General features: G+C 45.2%; 1 protein-coding gene across 6 annotated transcripts in view; it reads left to right on the top strand.

The window, feature by feature from the left end:
* Window positions 1-17,110, top strand: part of tnrc6c1 (trinucleotide repeat containing adaptor 6C1) — a 44,513-nt gene that overhangs the window by 12,113 nt on the left and 15,290 nt on the right. For 4 of the 6 annotated variants that reach the window (XM_051387430.1, XM_051387429.1, XM_051387428.1 and 1 more), the window contains exons 4-5: window positions 4,562-4,915; window positions 13,939-16,581. In XM_051387430.1, coding sequence (XP_051243390.1) covers window positions 4,562-4,915; window positions 13,939-16,581 — 2,997 coding nt within the window. Of the gene's footprint in view, window positions 1-4,561; window positions 4,916-11,986; window positions 12,128-13,938; window positions 16,582-17,110 lie in introns of those variants that run through there. The other 2 variants (XM_051387433.1, XM_051387431.1) reach the window with 2 other exon arrangements.

The following is a 17,110-nucleotide window of genomic DNA, read 5'->3' as shown; positions in this document are numbered from 1 at the left end:
GACTCGTTGATACTCCTTCTGCTGCCTCCTCTTTAATAGACCTCCGATAAGGATCTAGTAATTTCCATGTTTCCTTTTTTACTTCAATTAGAGTAGTGTACTGTGACACTCTGGCAGCAACATCAGATATACGATACACTTGAAATGCCATGCACGTAAAAGAGATGGCATGCATCATGGAGAATTTGTAAAACTCGGATACGCATGGTCACCTTGTATGGGTTTGCATTCAGTACAGGTAACTAAATCCGCACCCTGAAGACTCCTCCAGCTTTTATTTATTTGTTGAACTTTAGACTTTCGCACTGTTTTTATACAGAATTTGTGGCCGCGCTGCCACTTTATGACCATTAAACAGAAGACCATGTCTGATGGTTGGCAGTTGATGAAGCCAGTAGACTTGCCTGTTAGAGAGGAGATATGCATCCTTCTGGACGTTGAGCAGTGTAACAGGATGTTCTTTAGGTAGTTTGTAAAAAGCTTGACTCATGCCTCTACTTCGCCGATTAAAGGCTCAGCTATGGAAAACTTGTAATCACGCATAGACTGAACCTTTCCATGCATATCTCTGTACATTCCACCTGAGAGCAAGAACAAGATCCACTTCGATGAATGGAGAGCAGAGTCAGCATTGTGCTATTCTTAAACCTCAAGGTGGAAGTGCACTAATGATCCATCTCAATGATCTCCCAAGAACTTTTACTCAGATCTCGATTGAAACTGTGCCAGTATTAGTTGTTTAAATGGGATGCACTTTGCACAATATTACATTTCCCCAGTAAGAGGAAATGCATCCTGACTTGAAGTTCATATGTTGTTTAGAAAAACCCCTGGCTAAGCAGGGTATTCTGTTATTGTTGTTTATAAGCTATGAGGAGGCTTGCTTTCAGTTTATTATCAGTCACCACTGCTGATATTTGAAGCGCAATCAGGAGTGTGTTATATTCAATTGTTGCTGTAGGACTGACCTAACTGAACTAACTGTTAGAGGTATTTTAAGTGGTACTTGCATGAGCCAGTCTACTTATAAGGTTCTCCTGTGGGCGCTGAGCAGTTGGACCGCCACATTAAGAAAGGATCCTTTTATCTTCAAGGTCATGCGGCTTGTTTTTCTGTTTTCACCTGAAAGGGAGACAGAAGGGGAGCATCAGCGCTCTCCACCCTCTCCTTCTCTTCCACCTCATCTTCAGCTCTCTGACATCTTCTTAGACAACCTCCCCCCAACCTCCAGGTCTTAAACAGTCTTTTAGAAAATTAAGAGCCCTTTTTAAGTGTAAAATGGGGTGTCTTCCTCTGCGTAAAGCGCACACAGCCCCAAGGCCACGGTTTGATGTGCATCTTTGATGAACTGGGAATTCTCCTGTGTACCCTCACAGCTGAGGACGGGGTTTTTGCAAATAGGCTGTCAGAGCAAGTGGCTCTGATCTCTTTTTATTACTCTATTTAACTTTTTTTCCCCTGTAAAGCTCTGCCTTGTGAGCCTCGTGCTTAATAAGCCACACCTCGTTGATGCCAGAGGTTTGTTTGTTTTTGTCCCCTGATCCCCCTCCGAAGCCAGATTCAATCTGTGATTTAAATAATTGTAATTATCAGACTGTTTTGCTTTAATGCATCAGTCACTTTGATGTTACGGAATTGAAAAGCAGAATCCAGCACAGTGTGGTACACTATAGGCAAATGGTGTTCTAATTGTAAGAGGATTTAGACGCGAGCTGGTTTCAGGCAGTGAGACTCGAGCTCGCAGTGGAGTGCGCAAGGGGGTGGAGACTGTCTTACACACACACCATTCTCTTCATCACTTATCCTCCCCGCTCTACCTCCTTCCCTTCCTCCTGTACGTCAGTTCTCTCTTTCGCTCTCTCTCTCTCTCCTGTTCCCTCCCTCTCCATTCTTGTCTCTTCCCTCTGATTGGCCAGCCGAGCAGCCAGCCAGCTTCCCCCTTCCCCCAGCTTCCAGAAAAATCTACGTCACACACCAGAGAGTCCCAACTGTATAACGATTGCCTTCATAACCATTATTATACACTGTGGCACAACCACAAAGTCCTCTGTTTTTAAAAGGAAGTCACCTCTTAAAATCAACAGGGAGAATTGGTTGGGAATTATTGTGTCCATCTGCCACCCCTAATACAGTAATAATGACAAGCGGATAATAGTAGATCACAGTGAATGAAGGAGAAAGGAGGAGAGCACAGGAAGGTGGGGAGGGATGAAGAACAAGAACAGAGAGGAAATGGAGCAGATGTAGCGAAATCCGATGAGAGGCGAGCTCAAGCTCTACAGAGCCCCCCCCCCGATTCCTGAGCTGCAGGGAGAGGGAGACACGCAGACAGATACGGGTGAAACCGGATCAGACCATGCAGTGTGTGTTTGTAGCCCATAGAGGGGCTGTGGTACTGGTGGCAAAAATTACATAGGAAACCCCCCCCCCAACCCACACACACACACACACGCACATGAAAGACATAAACATAAACAGGAAAATGAGGACGAGAAGCAGTTAGTTGTTATATGTGAGCGAACATGTCTGTCAGTATTTACAAGGCTGTGTGAATTTATATTCCACGACACCATCCTGTCCTCTCCCCTCAGTGTGGGCCTCAGCATTACATAACTCTTTGTTTTTGTGTGTGTCGGTCTGGCCGCATGTGTGCAAGTTATTCGTTGCTTCACTGCACACACTCGGGATGGCAGCCAATGGCGAAGCAGTGCTCTTTATAATTAATTTAGGCCACACAAAGATTTTCTTTTTCTTTTGGTTGCTGCCTTTTACAAGGTTTTTTTTCTCTCCGTCCCTCCTGTATTTTATTACTAGCAAGAACTCAAATAGCATTTTTTGCTGAGTGCACATTAACAGCTGATGTTTGGGTTTGTTCTTGTACGCCGTGTGTGTAGGTTTGAAACACATTTTTTGCATCCTGTTTACATTCTAGTTTACCAGCTTATTCTATTATGTAATGAAATGTACTGAGGAGATTATCCAGTGGGCTTTGTGTCCCACAATGCATCTCACCCAGCAACGGCTCTGTGACCCTGAGCTGATCATCCTGTTTGACTTAGTGGTGACCTCTAACCTTGCACTTCCACATTCAGTTACAGTATATTAGCCTGCTGAGGACTTTACACAGTAATAAAGTTGTTGTTTACAGATCTGAATGTGGAGCTTGTCTTTAAATAGTTACAGTCGATATTTTCATAATAACAATTGATCAAATCATCATATGTAATGTGAGAGGAAATGCTTGTGAATGATGCGTGAAGATATGTCACAAGACGGTTAAATCACAATACTAATATGTGAAAATTTCAACCGGAGAGATGAAAAATCTATCATGATACTCTTTTAATACAGCAGAAGGCGTGATCTACTTTTATCTTGTTCGATGTCCTACATCACTCATATCAGTAGCTGATCAAGGCGCAAAGAGTTTCAGTATTACAAAGAAAAGGAAATATGCATTGTTTTGCAGAGTTTATGCTCTGCCTCAGAAATAAAAATTTAATTAATTTGATGCAGAATATATATTTTGTAGATTTCTGTCTGAGGAATAAAGGAATGTTTTTCATTCTTAATTTCATCTTAATCTCATTTTGTTCAAAATCATTTCATAAAGACAGTATTGTGAATTGTATTGAATCATGACTTGAGTGTATCGTTATATCTGTATTAACTACTAGTTCCTCTTTAATATGTGGCTAGTCTGCTGAAATGTTGCAAAAAGATAAGACCGTGTGTGAGAGGGAGAGAGAGACACAGACAGACAGACAGACAGACAGACAGACTCACACTCTGTTGCTAGGGGTAACTAAAGCTAGTGGGACACGAGCACTTGACTTCAGCAGCCGTACGAACAGTTAATAACTAACTGCTTTGGTAGAGCAATGAGAGGTGATCATTTCAGGGGCCATAACCTGCCACAAACCATGAATAGCTTATGCTGATGGAGCTGAGCACTCTTTACTGTACTCTGCTGATAGAGACAATAGCCCACAATAATGCAGCAGGCAGATCTAAGTCCATTATCTGGTGCTTGACCTCCTCATCACTTCTAATCTGTGACAAGGCACCGTGGAATACTGTGAGAACTGTGTGCTGTGGCCATTCCTAAAGGCTGAAGGTTTATTACAGTACCACCCTGAGATTATTACAGTCCTCTGGTTCTCCGAAGAGCAGCCATGTGTTTAGACTGACCACTGCCCTAGAGTCAAGCTTCAGGCAGCCAGCAGACACGACAAATCTTTTGCATTTATAGACATCTCCTCATTTGTCTTTCTGAATTTAACGTTATGTTCCTCATCCAAAAATGACCATGGCTTTGAATAGAGGCAATGGAGGAAATGCTCAGCCACAGCAGCTTTCTAGAAAAGACTTGTACTGATAGTTGTTGGTGTTCTTTGTGCTTTTAAAAATGTCAAATAAGTGCAATTAACAGTTATTAAAAGTGCAATTCAATAATTGTTTTGGCACAAGTGTACACTCATCAACTCTGCTTTGCCTAATGCTCCTTTACCTCCCTCATCCCTGCATTTCTGCTCTCTTGTTACCTGCCCCCCCTCCACAGTGCCAGACTCTGCCAAGCTCGACCCCACCCCTCCTCTTCCCCCCATCAACCCCAGTGCCGTCCCGTCTGTACCCCCAAGCAGTGGCAATGGCAAGCGTGCCCCCTCCGGAGGTCAGCCGCAGACAACACAGCAGTCCCAGACTCTGCTCCAACAGCGCTACCCGCCCAGAGAAGTGCCCCCGCGCTTCCGCCAGCAGGAGCACAAGCAGCTGTTGAAGAGGGGCCAGCCTCTGCCCACCGGGACCCTGCCTCTCTGCACCACAGGACGTCCCTCCACTACTGAACCTGCAGCAGCAGTAGCCATACACTCCTCTCCCTCCTGCTCCTCTTCCTCCACAGCCAGCCTGCCTACAGGTCAGCCTAGACACTCTTTTGGCGAGTCACTATATCTTTTTTTTTTTTTTAAGGTATTAAAAGGGAATTGCTAATAGGGAAGTTGTAAACTGTCTAGCCACTGTGCATTTTTAGTAGTCTTGTACGTTGTGTTAACTCGCACTACAAGTTTAAATCTGTCTTCCTGCATGGCTAGAACCTGCTACCTGTTATGCTCACACCGTATGGATCAGTTGACAGGCCAATGTGTGTTCTCATACTGAACGTCAGCAAGGAAACCAAGACAATTACAAGAAGGTTTATTCAAGCAAGACGACTACATCCTCAACTCCATGCTGACAAACTGAGAGAAAGGCAGCGTTACATTGTGCAATTCTATTAGAAATGGAAGTAAAACAGTTTTTGTTTTTTCACACTTATGTTTCTGAAGAGCCGTTGTGAAGCTCGGAGTGGTCAGCTCTGGCCATCTTGGCAGTCCTGACTTAACCAGCTCCCGGCTTATCCAAAAATGGGCAAAGATGTGGCGCTGAGGTGGGCTGAATGAAGTTGGTTACTGAAAACAGCCACCTGTGATGGTATCCACCTGTTACTCAAAGTGGCCATTCCCTTGATTATGCATAAGTTTAAGCCTATAGTTTAAAGGTTGTATAAAAATGAATCCTCTGTACAGTTGTCATGAATGGGGAAATTAGTTATAGAGACCAAAACTGTTGTTTGTACTAGGCTGTTTGTTTGTTTGTTTCTGCTGTAAGGTTGGGCATTTTAACATGGGGCCTTATGGAGACTCACCTCTGTAGCCTTGAGGCTGGCTATTGGCCAGTGGCCATTCGAGGAACTGCAACTGATAATACTATTATTACTGCTGTTGAAACAAGCTCACTACAGTTTATCACATATGTTTTGACAGAAGAATGAGGGAAATCAGACTCAAACTCAAACAGAAATTCAACAGATCGTCCGAGAACCAGATAGTTCAGACAGTTCAGATCAGGCGCTGCGACCTCCCTCGAACTGCATGTCAGAAAAGGTGAAGGTGATCAATTTGGGGTTAAAGATCAGCCTTGATCCATAGTGTCTGCCCAGCATTAAACAGCTCCAGTAAAAGAAAATGTTTTTCACTGCAGTATAAATACATACAGCACTTTAAGGTCTCACATAGGGTTAATTTTTACACATAATTCTTTATCTATAACTCATCTGGACAGCTGTTTGACTCATATCAGCTGTGTGCAAGACTGGTTGTCTCTTGCAGGTACTGGCATTGGCTCACTGAAATACCTGTAGAGCGGTGCAGAAGCACCACATCACAGGTGCTGCTGACTATTGTTTATTTTCACTCTGCCTCTGCCTGGCTGGGAATTAGAAATGGGGATAGAGGAATACAGGGGTAGAGGATGGAGAGTAAACACAGCTGGCTATCTCTGGATGTGTGTGTATGTGTATTTTCCTTCCCGAGGCTCTGCATGTCAGAGTAAACCAGCTTCTCTTGTATTTCCAAGTGGTAAAGATCTATTCTTTCTTAATAAAGTATCATCTGCTCTTTGAAGTTGATGATGTTGAAAATTCTCTTTAGGGCACTTGGCACTTTTCATTGTCTGGGAAGGAAAACAAGTTTTACCATAAGTGTGTGTCTGAGCATTGTCCAAAAACCCTTTTGATGCTGTTTGAACGCAGTCCTATCTCCATGGCGATGAGATGTTTATCCTGTCCTTTCTTTCTCTCTCCCCTCATCATCCTCCTCCTCCTGCTCTTCGTTGAGCATTGCTGACCAGCCTCACAGTATTTCCTGTTTTTGGAGGAGGAGCCATATGAAGCGAGCTAGTTGGCTGGGCGCCTCAGTGGGCCTGACCTGGCACTGATAGAAAGACTGAGTGAGAAGGAAGGAAAGAAAGAAAGAAAGAAGGAGAGAGCGAGCATGGCAGAGGTCCAGTACTGTGGGCTGAAGTGACTCATGGCTTACGGTAAAAGCTGCTGCTTCTCTCCGCCCCTCTCTGGCAGGCCCGCTCTGCTCTGCTTTTGCTCTCTGTGCGTCTTTGAACTGATTGATTACGTTACTAAAGACAAACAAGAGGACCTTCCAGACTGATAGATAGATAGGACTCCGGTGGGAGGTTTTCGTATATATGTACCTCTACATTCAAGGTAACTGGAAGGGGATCAGAGAAGTTTTGCACATGACCCTTCGCTCTGTCTCCCTTTACGGTTCTTCGTGCGTCTCCTAAACTAATTAAAACCTTGCAGCGCAGTTTCTGGTTTGTAAAATATGCTGCAATGTCATTTAACACACATCCGGAGTGCCACAGGTAATCCCACCTCTATCACTCTGTCCCCCCTTCGGCCCTGTCTGCTGATTGTCTCCCTCCCTGCTTTCATTTCTTGCTGATAGCTAACAGTAGAGGCACACTAGCTGCATTCATTCCCTCTCCCTCTCCCTCTGCTCTCCATCCGCTGACTCCCCCTCGCCTCACCCCGTCTTTCATTACCCGGTCACATGTCTGCTCTCTTGAAAAGTAGGGTTGATGAACGTGGTCTTTGTGTATACATGTGCCTGCATGTAAACACAAACATTCTCTACCTCTGCAGTCCTGCTGTGCGTGTCCCTGCTCACCTACAGTATTACTCTGCTGTAAAGGCAAGCAGCAGCAACCACTGGTGTGTTTTAATGGTCAAGGTTCATTATATCAAGTATAAATAAATACCCTTAATGAAGATAAAAGATATTCTTATTGAGGATACTTAGTTAAATGACATAGGGAAATTCCTATCTTACTAAATGATGTGCCAATAATGCACTCTGCAGCAGCCCCGGCCTCAAAGCTTTGTTTGATTATTTACTAATCAAATAATTAGCTTGTCATCCTATAATGTGTTGGCTATAGCACTTAAGATTTATAGCTACTCCCACTTTCATTTGTCTAATACCCCCTAGTTAAAGCCCATAAAGTACCAATCAAGGTTTTATATACCCTTAGGCATTGTATTTGCTAAGCACAACATGGGCCACACCAACAAAAACCATCTCAATGTAAACAGGCCTCGTCAAGTGAAAGAACGGTGCAGCTAATTTGCTTATAGCTTGTCTAGTGGAGACCAGAGAGAGTGTATGCATGCTAAACTTGATGTGCTCTTTAAGTCTGCTGATGATGCTGTAAAAGAGCCTTGGGAATCCCCTCAAAGAGAGCAGGGACGTCTTGTGATGTGATTAAACATCAGCACTCTGTTAACCACAAATGTTCAGCGCTCACTCTTTCTTTTCTCCATCTTTGTCTCTATCTTGTCTCTCTCTCACTCTGTGCCGCTGCTCCCCGTTGCACTCTCTGCCATTTTCGTTGTTCTCTGATGCACATGTGTTCACCTCCTCCACCTCCGCTATAGCAACACCGCAGCTCACACATACCCACGTTGGCCCCAGGGCACTCAAGGATTAGTCAGGCTGCACATACTATATGTATGTCTGTCAATCTTCCCATTATTTAGCCTTCTCACAATGTTGCCTTTTGCTTGGTTAACAATCCATATCCCAAGGCCCTTTCATGTAGAGGAGGCGTGAGAGAGCAAGCTATTTTAAGACTGGCATGCTGGAGAAAGCCCTTGACCTGGTTTATCCTTTAGAGGAGGAGGAGAAAGGGGATACTCGCTGGCAAACATGACGAGCAGATGTCTTAGATGTGTACTTTAAAAAAAACAAAAAAAACAAACATGTTTTGTACCTCTGTTAGTCTTTTTCTTTGAGATAATGTTTAGATAGTAACATAGCATTAACAGCAAAGCAGCAGTGGGGGAAGCATCCATACGAAACAGAATTTCTTGCATATATTTCTGCACAGTCCCTGTCCTCAAGCAGCTGTTGTTCCAGCTAACATCCAACAAACTATCTGTGCCACTTCAGCAAATTCCCAACAGTAGCAGTAACAAAAAGAGTGTTTTGTGTGTGCCTACAAGAACTAGTACGGATGATAGCAGCTATTCTGCTTTGTCATATTGTACCTCACTTTTGCAATGCTGCCCTGACCCTGCCTCATTCTCAGACCTTTAAACAGCTGGTTCAGTAGCTTATCCTAGACAGTTGCACATACAATATCTCAATCCTGGTAGTAACTTTTATGTTTGCCAGCTAATGGCCCACTGAAATAATACCTAATAAGACAAATTTTCTCTATAATCTCTCCAAGACATTGCACAACCTAATTATTTGATTATTCAATACTCATTCAGTGACTAAGATTAATAATCTTCAGTAGAAGATTTCTTAGATAATATCATATGCATTATATAATAATATATTTTAGTTTATGCTAAAATAAAAACACATTTAGCATATTTATTTAACATCCTTGTTTAATTTATGAATTATATTGTCAATTAAAAGTAAAAAGTTGTGAACATTTTTATATTTATAATTGCTTGTTTCATCTGACCAACATTAAAAAAAACATGATTACATTCAGTTTAATAATAGAAATGACAAAGAGAAGCAACTTGTGAAGATCAGGCATTTCTGCTTGAAATTTTTCTGATTCCTTTTGTATGACTCACTTACTCTGTTACTTTGTTCAGAATTGATCACAGAAAAACTTCGACAAAAAATGTCATCAAATAGTTTTGCTTGTGAAATTGAGAAGTAATAACAAGCATAATGTATGTTGCATAGACATATTTGAAGTAAGAAGAGTTTTAGTGTTGCAACCATCATTAGATCTGAAGCCTAAAATGACCTCTGATGAGCTCTGTCATCTCATTAAATAAAACTGCATCCACGCTCTTTAGTGCTGCTCCTGTACAGTTATGTGCACCAAATCAAAAACAATTGGGACTGTGATTGTTAAACACAGAGGTAGCACATTCCTGTGTGTGTGTGTGTGTGTGTGTGTGTGTGTGTGTGTGTGTGTGTGTGTGTGTGTGTGTGTGTGTGTGTGTGTGTGTGTGTGTGTGTGTGTGTGTGTGTGTGTGTGTGTGTGTGTGTGTGTGTGTGTGTGTGTTTCTGTCAGAGAGCTCGTTCATCTGGCTGGCAGCATGCATTGTCAGCTCTGTACCATCCCATCTCTCTGCCCCTCGGGGACTTCATTAAGCCAGGATCAGTCCAGCTGGGGCCCACACAGCCCTCCTAGATTACTTCCTCCTTCCATCTCTCAACGTCCATTCCTGTCCTTCATCCTCTGTCCTCATATTTTCATGCCTTATGATCCCTCTTTACTTGACCCTTGTATCCCCCCCCCTCTCTCTCTGTTAACATTTTCTGGCCACCGGCATGATAACCTATTTTGTTGGGAGTAGCAGAAAAGTAATATAATTAGTAGTGTAACTAATTACTGTTAGTAGGGAGTAATAAGGTAAGTAATATTTTTACTTTCAAAAAGAGTAATGAATAATAAGTTCTATTTTTTGACTTGCCCAACACTGCCCAGGCGTAACAGGCCTGGTTGGAGCTTGTGTAAATCACCTTGTTACTGTATTCCCTGTCGTCAAACTAGTGGAAATCAACCCTTCATTCACCGCAGTTAGATGTGAGATATTCTGTCTCTACAGCTCTTTTTCCTCTCACTCGCTCTTTGGCTCAGTGTGTGAACCGCGCCGCTGAGCAGCAGCTCTCATTCTCGGGAGGCAGACTATTAAATTAGCAGAATACAATGACAAAAATTGGCCAAAATAACCAACTGGCGATGGATTCACTGATATATTTGTCCATTCGCCCAACTCTAACACACACACACACACACACACACACACACACACACACACACACACACACACACACACACACACATTGCTACACCTGCTTGCATATACAAGGCTGAAAAAAATCCTGAAAGGAAGGTTTGCCTGCTTATCTGAGGATTCAGGAGGTAGTGTGTGTTTTTCTATTCGCCGGTGTGTGTGTGTGCATCCATACAGTAGATGCTGTGTCTGCACTGTGTGTATGTTAACATACAAAGGAGCGACTAGCCATGCAGTAGCACGGCATGACCTCACCGCATGTTATGTCCTCACAGGGGAGAGGCACAGTGGGCCGAACCTTAGGTATAAAGGGACTCTGTTCTCTACCAAACATTGACTTATTGTGTTGTTGCGTGGGCGCTGGGATCATTTGTAAACAATACCAGCCTTGATCTGGGGGACTGCTGCTCTTTTTTTTTTTTGCCTTTTGCTGAGCTCCCAGCCCCTGCTATCCTCCTCCCTCCATGCCTTCTTCTAAATCCTACGCATGTCTTCATCTGTATGCAATCTCTCCCCCCCTCCTTGTAGCTCCAGTGCCATGTTTGGGACCAGATCACCGGTCCCTAATCGTGCACTGTGACCAAATCCATATGAGCTTGCTCATTTCATGTCCTTGCCCAGTGCACAGAAAACACCCCCATGAAGCGACAGCTTTCTATCCAAAGCTCTGGTGCTGCTGCTTATAATCACAAGATGTCGTTAGCTAGTTTAGACAAAAACAGACATTTGTTATAATGTGTGATCCGATGATGTGCCTGTTCATACATAAACACATGAATGCGTGAAGGGGTGCAGCAGGCCATTGTGGGGTTTCTCTTGCCTGCTCGTAACTGCCATTGCTATTCAAGAGGCTTTCCATTGTGGGCACCAGTGCTAATTGCAGATGGAGTGGTCTTGGCTAAATATTTAGTGACAGTTTTGAAAGGTTGAAAGATGTGAGGGTGGGAGGAGGTTAGAAGAGTCCCCCTTTTGTTTTGTTTTACCTCATGCCTCGTGAGTGCATAATGAAAGTCTCCAGGCTTTATCGTTCAGCTGTTAACCAAGCCCCCTCCATCGCCCCCCACCCACCCAACAACAAAACACACACACACACACCAATAACCCCCCACCAGCCACCCCCCAAAAAAAAAAAAAAAAAAACTCCGACACTCCCCTCCCCTCCCCCAACCAGCCTTCTTTCAGTGCTTTTCCAGAGAGGAAAAGAATATCCTCTCGTCAGGATAGGAATAGAGCATGATATAAATAAAGCCAGAGGGAGGCAATAGATAGAAGAGGAGAGACCCAGCCGGAGCAGTTTTGGTGGGAGGGGCCGGGCATGAGGGGTGAGGAAGGAAGGGGGTGGTGGAGGGGAGGGGGGTGTCTCTCATGCCGCGCAAGAGCTGTGCAACTTCTTGGCAGCATTTCAGAAACGAGCCTCAGAAGCTTGGCGAGCCGAGCAGACATATTGAGACAAGGATGGTCGCTGCGTCGCACAAAACCTAGCTCTTTACAGGATGGTTGGCAGGCACCTCTCCACAGGTATTTCACTACTGGGTTTCACATCTCCCCTTCTTTCCTCTTCAGTCTCCCTGCTTTTCTCCCTTCTCTGTCTCTTCTGTGTTGTTTTGGTGCTTGTATTTACATACTGTGGATGTCCACTTTAAAGAATTAAAGCTGGAGCGACAGTGTATCGCAGGCATGCAGTGTTGAGTTCTTATGCTTTGTGTTTATTATTGTGAGTGAGACATGCGTGCTATTAAAGCAGCGATGGTGGAGATACAGACGGTAGTTCAGAGCCTTTTTGGCTGGTGTTCAGGACCGAGAAAATGGCGGTCCTGCACTTCTCAGTAGAGTGACGCTACAGAACGACAGCGCTGTGTGTCAGAAACACAGTGCCCTCTTTTTTCCCTCCTGCTCTCTCACTGCCTCCTCTCTCTACTTTAGTTTCAAGCATTGAAGTAAGCTTGAAAACAGGGGGTGGTACACAAATGCTGTCACTTCCCTCATGCAGTTGTGACACAGTCAGTCTTTGCATACAAACTAAGCATGCATGTGAAGGCACATGTAAACAACAATCCGCTGCAGCATGAGGGACAGCAGGAATGAGGCAATGAGGTGGCAGCAGGTTGATCAGTGCAGCATTTATGATCTGCAACTGGGCATAGTTTGTACCAACACGATCTATATGCATACTGGGACTCCAGGGAGGGTGCTCAACTTGCTCCACAGGGATCTAAGAGAAATAAGCCAAAGCATTACTTTGTGTTGTCGGAGCATTTGGGCAGGCCGATGGAGACTGACGTGTTGGTGAGGAGACAGCCTGCATAGAGCTATTGCATGGTATTTGTTCTTTGTGTCAGGCAAAGGTCATATCTGCAGTGGTTAGGAGGTCAGAAGTTAAGGATGTGTTAGCTGCATTGCCCTGTCATTGATTATTTCCTCTAATGTGGTTTCCAAATATGACTGTTATGAAGAAACAGTACTTAGCTATGAGGGCTTCTCATTTCATACGTGGCAAAAGCATGCATTATTTAATGACTAAAGACTAATTTAATGACTGAGAGTAAATGATAAAGACAATACGATTTTGCTTGTGGGACAATCCACTTGGTTTATTTTAACCCTATTTACTTAAGATAATCCCTAAATTTTGACATTTTTATTAGTATTACTAGTGTGCAAAAACACAGCACAGACAGTTTGTTCAAAATGTGAAGGGGCTTGTAGTCAATGTCTATATGATGACTATAAAATGGCTTCAGGTGTATACGAGTTACCACCACATTAATACATTTAAAAAAAAATGTTTTCTTCCTTTTTTTAAATTTATTATTATTTTTTTTTTTTAAGGCAACCCACCCCCCCAAACCAATCAAACAGTTGGGACAAGTCGTTACATTGTGAATATCTTCTCGTCTTATTTTAGTTACATCATGGATAATATCAGTCCCATCTTGAGTCATTACAAATTTTAGATTTGAAAACTACGTGAGACATGTGTGTGTATATATGTATGTATGTGTGTGTATATGTGTGTATATATATATATATATATATATATATATATATATATATATATATATATATATATATATATATATATATATATAGCTGCAATCATATTAGACATTCTCCTCTGTGTTTGCATTTTCAGTGTGAGAGGTATTTATTTTGATTATGTACACATCTTGTGAAGTGTATGTGCACGTAAGTAGACTCCTTACATGTTGCCATGGCATTTCAGTATTACTAAGCATATGTGGGTGTGATGACGTACATAACTTATACTTCTCTTCTATCATCCTCTTGCTCATCCTCATGTCCTGTTGTTTTTCTTTCCTCCAATACAGAACTGCCCCCACAGAGCGGCCAGGGAGCCCAGTATGATAATCCCCTCTGGGGACCCCTGCCAGCCAACAGGAGTGCCACAAGTGCTGTATCTTCCACCAATCTCAGTGGCTGGGATCAACTGATCATTGACCAGAAGGACACAGAGGCTTGGCCTTCCATTACCCTCAGCCAGAGCCAGGCCCCTCTAGGAGGATGTCCTTTGGACACTGACCCTGGTCGCCTGACCAGCAGCAGCAGCAGCAGCAGCAGCAGCAGCAGTAGTACTAGTAGTAGTTGTAGTACAGTGAGTATGGCCACTGGGGCCAATAGCCAGACAGGCCACTTCCCTGCCAACCACCTTAGCAGCAAGGCTAACAGTGGGCCCGGCCCTGCCAATCATACTGGAACCAGCATGCTCTCTAGCCAGGTTGCAGCCAATCGCAGCTGGGGCTCTGGGCCTGGACCTTCCCATTGCCCCCCTCAGTCCTCAGTGGGGAGTGAAGTGAAGAGTGACAGCCCAGTGGGAGGAGGAAGCTGCAGGGGCTGGGGCTCTTCTTCGTCATCTTCCACCACCAACTTTAACTTGAACCTAAACCCTAATGCCAACCCTTCTGCCTGGCCCATGTTAGGGCATGACGGGGGTGGCACAGGGGGAGGCAGCTCAGGGGGAGCCAACACCATTTCACCTCCTCAACCTACACCAAACCTCTGTAATCCACCTGGCCCCCCATCAGCCCAGACCAGCACCTGTACCGGAGCCAACACTAACAGCAACTCCTCGGGGATTGGCAGCGCCTGGGGTAGCATAATGGCCTCTGACACTTCAGAGCCCCACCCCTCCCCGTCCACGAATGTGTCTTTCAGTTCAGAACCTCAGAACCTTAAAACTGATGGACCAAATCACACTAATAAACAGGAACCCCCCAGCCCCATCCGCAACATGCCTGGCTGGGGTAGTGCACCTGTTGGCTTGGGTTCCATGGGCCAGCCCTCACCAGGGGGCCCACAGGTCAATGGAGAAGATGGTAGCTCAGTATGGGGTAACAGTGGCGACTCAAAGGCACCTTCATCTAAGGAGGCACCTGGCTGGGACTCTGGCTGGGGCCATGGAGGAGGTGGAACAGGAAACTCTGGATGCTGGGGTGACCAGTCTGGTGGAGGCTGGGGGAAGCAGCACACTGAAGAGGCCCAGGGAGGCTGGGATGCCCCGACTTCTCCTCCCCAGGATTCACAGGCTAGTCCTTGGAGCAGAGCTGTGAGCACAGCTGCTGCGAGTGAAGGGAGCAGTGACAGCATGGAAGGACATCCCCGGCACAGAGAAAACTCATCCAGAGATAATCCAGCTCCTCTGCTGCCTGCCCAGGATCTGGACCCCAGGGTGTTGTGTAACACTGGCTGGGGACAGACCCCTGTTCGCCAGCACACCACCTGGGACATGGACGATACTAAACGCAAGAATGATGCAGTCACTGATTCATGGGGCTCTGGCCCAACCACTCCAAGCGATGCCCAGGGGCCCACCAACACTAACATGGGCCCCTCTCAGAGGACTGACTCTGGGAGCAAAAATGATGTGCCTGGTTCTCAGGGAGCTTCAGGTTGGGGTGGGAGTATAGCCCCTACCAACCAGCATAGCTCTGGTTGGGGAGAGCAACCCAACAGCATTAAGCCCCCAGGTGGTCCTGGTGGCTGGGGAAACCCTCCAGCAGGAGGCCCCACCACCAGTATACCCAAGAATGGGGGCCAGTCCTGGGGAGAAGAGAAGTCAAGTGGGTGGGATGATTCTCACATCAAGGCAACATCCCAGAGCTGGGGAGAGCAACCCAAAGCATCCCACAGCTGGGGCAATAGTGGAGGGAGCAATAATGCAGGGGACTGGAGAGAACCAGAGGAGAGCAAAAAGAGCCCCACCAACCCTGGGTGGGAGGGAGAACCAGGAGGCTGGAAGGAAAAACCACGAGGCTGGGGAATGCCTTCTTCAGCACCTAGCATATCTGGAGCTGGAGGAAATGGGGGCTGGGGAGAGCCAGTTTGCCAGCGTCCCAGTGGCCCTCCTCAAGGTTGGGGGGGCAAGCCTCAGGATGGGCCCGGTGGTGGTGGTGGTGGTGGTGGTAGTGGTGGTAGTAGTGGTGGTAGTGGTAGTGGTAGTGGTAGTGGTGGTGGTGGTGGTAGTAGTAGTAGTAGTGGTGGAGGAGGTGGAGGAGGAGGAGGAGGAGGAGGGAGCATGGGCTCTTGGGGTGGCTCAGGCACAGTGAAGCAGGGTGTAGGCTGGGGTGGCAACAAGCAGGAGTCCTCAGCTGAGCCTACAGGCTGGGAAGAGCCCTCCCCACCTTCAATCCGACGTAAGATGGAGATAGATGATGGAACCTCAGCTTGGGGTGACCCTGGTACCTACAAAAAGTCAGTAAACCTGTGGGACAGGAACAATCCAGGAATGTCCCAGGCTAAAGTTACCACTGGAGGCAATAACCCCCCAGGCCCCAACAACAACAACAACAACCATCCACCCTCTCACAATCATCCTTATCATGGGCCACCTGCACCTATACAGAACCACACCCAAAACTCCCAAAATCCAGGGCCCACCGGTGGGTCCATTGAGCCGGTTGTCCAACACTCACAGTCTGGACCATCTCACAACAGGGTTCCTGTGATAACACAAGGTAAGACAACAATAATGCTGTGATTTTGCAACGTGTAATAGTGCCACATAGCCCATATCTATCCTGTTTAACCAAGTTGGTCAGATTCATTGGCTTATAGTATATAGATAAATCATAATGTCATCATTCAGACTTTAAAGGTGATTTGATTTCAAATATTCAAAATGTAACTCAAGGTAAATTAGATTAATATAATCTTTTCATAGTTTCTCTCTTCTTTTTCACTGTACAAAGAAAATGTGGCAAACATAAAGTGGGTTGGGTAGTTAGTACAGTGCACTGTTAAGCTCCAATCTGTTGATCCACTTAAAGGTAAAATCTTGACCTAGTTTGCCCTCTTTGGATTTACATCTAATCGACTATCCAAATAAGTTAAGCAGTGCCAGCCTTGTCCCTCCAGGAGGCTCCTCACATTTCACAACACCGGACACGTCAGTGCGGGTATCCCTGGCAACCTCTCATGGGTACCCAAAGGAAGCACAAGAATGCTGTTTACAAAGTGTCTCGTGAAAATAGCGATTCACCACAA

The sequence above is a fragment of the Dicentrarchus labrax genome, unplaced genomic scaffold, assembly GCF_905237075.1.
Source record: "Dicentrarchus labrax unplaced genomic scaffold, dlabrax2021, whole genome shotgun sequence".
Lineage (NCBI taxonomy): Eukaryota > Metazoa > Chordata > Actinopteri > Moronidae > Dicentrarchus > Dicentrarchus labrax.
This window is presented reverse-complemented; position numbering and strand designations above follow the sequence as displayed.